At 39.2% G+C, this 7,647-nt stretch overlaps 1 protein-coding gene across 1 annotated transcript; it reads left to right on the forward strand.

Annotated features, from left to right (window-relative positions):
• Positions 1 to 140: 140 nt before the first annotated feature.
• Positions 141 to 7,172, forward strand: LOC112452664 (transcription factor collier-like; the record flags this gene model as incomplete). Its single annotated transcript, XM_025012989.1, has 2 exons — positions 141 to 462; positions 7,019 to 7,172. Coding segments are annotated over 2 exons (476 nt in total), but the record flags the coding sequence as incomplete, so codon positions are not given.
• Between the last annotated feature and the right edge of the window lie 475 nt (positions 7,173 to 7,647).

Consider the following 7,647-nt stretch of genomic DNA (forward strand, 5'->3'; position numbering starts at 1 on the left):
AAACGTGGCACCGGGCGTACCCGCTCTGACGGAGAGACAGCCGGTGGAGTCTCCCGCGGAGACGCGAAGGGGCGAACGAGGGGGCGACGAAGGTTTCTGCAAAGATTGGCAACGCGAAGGAGGAAGCCTGTTGCCCCAAGAGAGTCCGTACGGCCTCACCACGCGGTCCGACGAGTGGAGCAGTCTCCTGCCCAGCTCCACAATCGTGGGTGCTGGGGGGTCACCATGGCTCGGACTCGGAGGGGGTGGTACCGGGGCCACCACAGGAGGCGGAAGTCCCGTCGAGCTCGAGGGCCACTGGGGACGTAAGCTGTACAGCGCGAGTGTGGCACCGCCGCCCCCGCCGCCCCATCATCATCCGCGGGCGCCGTTGGTTTTCGCGCCTCAAGATATGAGGCAGATACTGAAGGAGGAACCTGTGCCACGTGCTTGGCCGCAGCCCGCGCTCGCCGACAACGGAACGTGAGTACATAAAAATCTTCACATAATAATCTTAGTACATAATAATCTTCACATTTGACAAGAAATGAAGAGTGATCGAGATATGAGATTGTATCTTTCCGACGGAAATGCAGTAGATAAATAAATTTATGTATGTTGTCAGAGGAATATCTTGTTTTAATAATCACTTTATTCAATTTTATCATTGGCGTAACAATCAATTTCATTTTATTGAAGATATATTTGTAGTCGTGTCATTGCAAGAAAGTTTTACGTAGTATGATACGTCTGAATGTAAATTGGATTATTTCTTGAAACTATACAACATATAATATGACATCTCATAATTTATCTATTTCTATAATTTGCAATGAAGAATAATTTAAAAAGAACAATAAAAGAGAAAACATTCTATGCGACATTATTTCTGCTAATCGATGAAGAATATATTTATAATTGAGTGAAAAAATTTTCTTATTATAACGTCGCGTCTATATTTTTATGATATTTATATCTTAAACTATTTAAAATTACATTATACATGATTTTATCCCATTTGCTTGACCAAAACAAAACATTTACAGAATGTATAGAACGAAAATTGTATAGAATTAAAATTATCGCGCTGAATTTTAGTTTTTAATCCACTCAAACAATTAATTAAATACAAGAAACGTGATAACGCATTAAAATGCAAAAATATATTTATTGTTCAAAGACAGGTACACAATGATTTGAAACGGAATGTTTATGTGAGATGAAAGTTACAGTTGTAATCGCGCCGACAAAGAATGACAGTTTTTATTAGCAACAGTTTTTTGTAAAACGTAAAGGCTGTTGCAAGGCCGTAAAAATGTTTTAGTCATAATTGTAAGGCCGTAAGAAAATAAATCAATCACAGTCGATTAATTGTATTAATGATAAATTAATTTAAGATAATTTAGACATTACTGACATGTCCTGTGGCGAGAAAAATGATATGTTAAAAAAGGATCTTAACACTTTGAATGTCATCCTATCATCCATATCCGGGTGATGCGTTTCCGCAAAGACCCCGTCATCCATTTGTGAGTGATGGTCTTATTTACTCGATTTTATTAAATACTTAAGATATTAAAGAAATAATATAAATATTGTTAAGATATTAAAAAAGTAATAAAATATTAAAATAATATATGAGATTTATTAAGTTCACTACCGAAATTAGCTTGGCATTCAAAGGGTTAATACGAACTGTAGAAATATGTTCGTGCTGCTGTTATAGTATTTGCCGTCGGATCGCACGCCGAGCTATATCCCTGCGTAACAACGTTAATCATACGATATCCATTAAAATTGTAATAATTTTTAGTATTGTATATACGCAAGAAAAATTGACTGTGCATAAATATTGCAAATTATAAATTTGTCAAAGAAACAGGTAATCGTGTCTTTACTAAAAGAAGGGATAAGCAGCTTGTGTGTGTAAGCTATTCCAAAGCGAATTTTTTTTCCTTTTTTAACATATTATTTTTTCTCACCACAGGACATGTCAAATAAATTGTCTAAATCATCTTACATTAATACCATCACACACAAGAGACAGCTACTATAATAAAGACTGATGGTGTTCTTTGTCGGCGCGACTACAATTGTGACTTTTATCTCACAAAAACAAATTTTTGCTTTATATTTTTACCGTTTCGAATCATCGTGTGTACCTATGTTCGAACAATAATAAACAATGAACCGTGCTTTATTGCAACGTCAGAATTTTAATGATGCGACAATAATAAAGATACTTGTCTAGAAGAATTGAGAACGTAAATCGGATGAGCCGACGGATTTACTAATCCAATAGCGGCTCTCTAACTAATCCCTTCTTCCAAGCACCGTGACACGGGGACCGACTGGAATCGAGTTAATGTAATTGAGAATTTTAGCGCCTTTTGCTCATCGCTTTGTCCCGGACTTTCCCTGCTTTCCCCGTACTTTCTTTCTCGTTTATCCAATCGTTTCTTCTTCAGACTATCGAAACTGATCTCTCTGCAAAATAGATAAATATTTTTGCCCGACATTTGAAAAATCAAAACTTGAAGAATTTTATTAAAGCTAAAGAAAAATTAAAAAACGCTGCTTACTGAAAGATTTCACCAAACGCAAATTATGATAATAATGTTTTAGAAGACTTACGAATTAAAAGCTTTAGAAAATTGTATATATTTCTACAAATTGAGAATCATTAAACATTATCATGTAACCATGATGTGACTATTGATGGAAGAACCCGTCGCGACTCGAGTTATTACGCGATTGATGATCGCAAAATTACGGAATATAAACGTTTGTCAAATTTAATTGAATCAATGTTGCGGCAGTCTGGATAATTGTTTTACAGGAGTTTAAGAGTCGCAAAATGTTAAACGTCAACTTTCGCCTTCATGGAAACTCGAGCTGGAAAGTTTCGTTTTCCGCTACTAAGAACAGTTGTACCACACAACTGCGTTACACCGAGATCAACTAGGAGGGAGGGTGTGCGAAACTGTTTTAAAACTCTTGCGAAGCACGCAGGCATAAACTCTCGCGCTTTTTAAAAACCCCTAAAAAAGTTATCCACCTAATGAAGCAGTAAACCACCGCACTCGAGGGAAGGGGCTGTCGCGCAGCGAAAAACGATGACCTTTCCTTTCGTATGAATAACAGACAAAGGAAAAAGAGCGTGAAAGAGAGAGAGAAAAATTGCTATCGATCTTTGAAACTGTAGTCGCTTCAACAAAATCTCGGCGACGACGCACTGTAGTACATGAACTTTATTATTAGATATACACACTGTTTGCGTTCTATAAAAAATATTAATCCTGCATAGTCTCTAAAATAATCAATTAAATATCACGTCCGTCATAATTTAAAGACGACTGTAAAGCTAATTTAACGTTTAATGTACCACGTAAGAGTTAACATGTTTTAATATAACATAAATTATATTATATTCAATTCTTGATTAAAATATCTGAAAATTATTTATTACTATTCTCTTGCGAATTCTCTTGCGAATTATTTGCGAAGTGTATGCATATTACCAGCGTGTTAATGACTAATAGATTTTTATGCAGCAAAAGGTACGGTGAAACACGGCGCTAAATTGAACAACGTTCGCAGTAACGCGCCCTGGTAGCAAATTACATTCGGATATATTACAAATTGCTCATTATCTCTGCGCGCATTATGAATCGCGCGTTGGGCGCGAGCGTAAACAGAGCGCGCTTCGGGTAACTCGCAATAACTAACGCCCGACGGTGCGTATTACCCGCGGATTTATTGTAATTCTCTACGATTGCTTTATCCGTGAATTCGTAACCATATCGGTGGATTCGTATTATCCGCATGTATTTCGTCCGTAATGCATGGCGCACAAATGGCATAGGTCGCATCTCTTGTGTATAAAGTATAAGCATCAGTATCGATCGGCTTGTCCAGCAATCCGTTGCTTCTCCAAACGCGTCGGAGATCGTGCAGCCTCGTCATCGTTTAAATGTCGAATACGTCGTTACGCGGGATACGAGAATGTGATGGCACAGATTTCACGCAGAAATGAAAAAGTTCCGTCGCAATTGTCTAACGCGATATAAAGCGCGATTCCCTTCGCAACTTCATCCTACCCGCACGGTTCGTAAACCGCGTGCATATATGCGTCGCTTTTTATTCGCCGTATAATTGCGCGATATGCGCGACGGTCCCGCAATGCTGTGACAATTATTCCCGTGACCGAGAACGCGCCATTAGGAATCGTGGAATTCCTACATTTCATATCTTTATTCGCGCATTTGAATGCACGTCGCGTTTTAGCCCGATACCATTATCGGGATCGATCGGAATCCAATCGGAATCAAATCAAAACTGCACGGGCACTTTAACCGAATGTGAAAGAATGATCGCGCGGTGGATTAGCGGTGGCGGAGGGTCGAATGATTCGCCAGGTGCCGGAACGAGCTGCGTTATCTGCGAGACCGAAAGCGCGCACGTGGCAAATTGCACGCACGAATACAGTAAACGCGAATGGAGCCCGTAATTATCACCTCGGCATCGGTCGGTAGGATGAGCGACACGGTCGTCAACATAAGCGCATAAAGCGCACCGCGTTATCCGCATGTATCTGTGAAACATAACTCATGAACGCTGAGGATCGTGCAATTCAGGAAATGAAGAACTGTATGAAAAGTAGTCGTTTAAAAGAGGAATATTAATAAAAATATATATATATGGATTATTTTCACTCTGCAACATACTAAGATTGTGATAAAATTGACTAATTGCAAATTTTTTGCTCACGCAACCTTTATATGCCGCTTTTCTCGGATGTGTCATTTTTATTTAGTTATTTTCAATATTAAGGATTAAAGTATAGAAAATTATGTTGGCATTATTATATATAAATTTAAATTTTTTTACAATTTGTGCCATTCTATGCCATTCTATATTATAACATGTTATGTATATATATAGATATATAATATAATGTTAGATATAATATATATTTTAGTATATTATATAACAATATTAAATAATATATTACATTATAATATATTATACTTATTGGATTTCACGCTTTTCTAGTCATGAATCTGCTCTGAAATTCAAAATTTTTAATTTGAATTTTAAAGTAGACTAGAAAGGCGTGGAAATCCAATTAATAATAATTAAGTGTTATTTAAACCTAATAAAACTGTTTTCCTTCTAAAGTAATTTGGATGTGAGGTTGTAGACACTGATAACCACATACGCATTATTGTCATATTAGCGCGATACGTAATACTGCGCGCGTATATGCGCGGTTTTCCGCAATCCTCGGAAAGGCGTGGTGGTGGTGTGCAGCAGTGAATTTTGGGTGATAATATAACGGTGCGGCAGAACGTGCCTACGCGTTATATAGGAATTGGTGCATGGCAAACGGGGCAAAATAATCGGACGTCGAGAGTTATGGGGCGCGAACCGGCGACCGGTTAATCAGCCACCGATAATTATCGACACGGGCAGTACATCACTACCCTTCCTCTCCCAGCGCGTCCTCCCTCGGTCCTCCGCCGCGCGATCCGCCGTCCCTCGTTCGTTCCCGAAAGCCGCCCGCGTTGCAACCCCTTGCAACCGACCCCTTGCCGACCCTGTGCTTCCACTCCCCTCCCTTCCCCCTCCCCCTACCTGCCGGCGGCTCGGCATCCCACCACCTGGCGTGACAAACGCACCGCCGATACCATCATTTATTTCGCAAATGTGCTGCAAAACTGCCGCTATTCATTTTCGGTCCAGTCGATTCAGTTTTCCGCTCCGAGGGTCCGCCCTGATGGCCGTGCACGCGGCTCTGTGCAGTCGTGCGATGGTTTTATCGTTTCGCGACGGCACGATCGCACAGACCAGCGCCGATAATGCGATTTCTCGGCGGTGATTTTTAACAGCCGAGTGCAATATACGTTATACGGTAAATTTAAAAGTCGTTTATTATATATACAATATATTACAATTATGTTAATTATATTTGATAGAGATTTGCCGCTGGAATTTGTAAGAAATTTGACAAAATCTATATTTTTCTATATCATTGAGAAGAAAAACACACTAGTAATAACGTGAATAGTTATATATCTATATTTTTATAAAATTCTGAGATAATATATATAGAATAATTATTCAAATGTATTCTATAACTATTAACATGATGTGACATGAAGAAATAACAGTAATGATGAAACAGAGTTTTACAAGATCAATTCGAATCTGAGATCAACGCGCAGGTTATGCGAAGCTCGAAAAGGGGACTTTCCGTGCCATTACTCAAAGATGGCATTGGAGTCCAGCGGCCTAATCTCGGCACATGAGACCTTAATAGGATTTTAAGGCGTCGAGACCACCTGCGCGCTTCCCCACGGTCGACCTCGTTTGTCTTTACCTCTCCGCCGGTTCGGGCATTCTTATTACATCCAAGGAGTGCATGCCATGGACTGATACATCTCTCTGATTCCGGCGACAGAGAGAATGTCGTTTAACATTTCGCCGAAATTCAAAGATTATTCGCACTTGTTAAAATAAAAATAAGTGTTATCTTTATACTATACGTATAAATTGATATGTAGGTGTAAGAGATTTACTAATTGCACTGAGAAAAAAAAATTATTAATCCCAAGAAATATTTAGTTCAATACGTTCAACTAAACATTTTAGTTAGTTAACTAAATATTAGTTGTTTCAACAATTTATTTCGTTTCTTTAATCAAGAATTAATTAATTCAACTAATGTTTAGTTAACTAACTAAAATGTTTAGTTGAACGTATCGGACTAAATATTTCTTGGGATTGACAAATTTTTTTTCTCAGTGTGTAAGTCATAAATAGTCATATTTACATGTGCAATGATAAAAAATAAAATCAGTGTTGTAAATTATTCGATATTAATTTCATTTCTAAGTATTTCAATTTTGGAAGTATATTATTACATTTTAATTAGTACAATAATATGGCAATGAAAGATACGGCTACATTTACATCGTAATGTAAGTAATACAGTCAATGGACGATTCTCTAAAATGCGATATCTAATTGATTATAGGGTTGGCGTGGGCCGAGCACATTTCGAGAAACAACCGCCGAGTAATCTGAGGAAGAGCAATTTTTTCCATTTCGTGATCGCCCTTTACGATCGACACGGCCAACCGATCGAGATTGAGAGGACGTCGTTCATGGGCTTCGTCGAGAAGGATCAGGTAATGATTTCCTATGACTATTATATTCCTCGCAACCGTTCTTAGAATTTTCGAACCAATCCGAGCCGATTGATCCACCAACGCTATGATCACGATGCAAGTTACCGTCCTAAAACATAACGTCGCAAAAAACGACCGCAAACTCGGAAAACCCGATCGCGTCGAGACATTTCTCTTTCGAAAACGGCGCGCGAAGTTAAAGAATGGTGGGCGAACGAACGCGGCCGAGTTTGCCGGTGAAAATGAGCGACGATAGCGGATGATTAAGTTCGGAATTTCAATGCTTCGCGCTAACCGCCACTCTCCGGGGAGACCGGATAGAAAAAAAAAGGAGGAGAGGAGGCCCTTTATGACGCCGGGGGAATATCGTGCGAGCGCGCGCTTATCTCGATAATTGCCGTTTCCATCGGGGCCGGCGTCAAATATTAAACAGCAACGCCTACGCGTGTACGCGCGTATACGCGTATCGATGATC

The sequence above is a fragment of the Temnothorax curvispinosus genome, unplaced genomic scaffold (genome assembly GCF_003070985.1).
Source record: "Temnothorax curvispinosus isolate PA1 unplaced genomic scaffold, ASM307098v1 QBEX01003578.1, whole genome shotgun sequence".
In the NCBI taxonomy this organism is placed as follows: Eukaryota; Metazoa; Arthropoda; class Insecta; order Hymenoptera; family Formicidae; genus Temnothorax; species Temnothorax curvispinosus.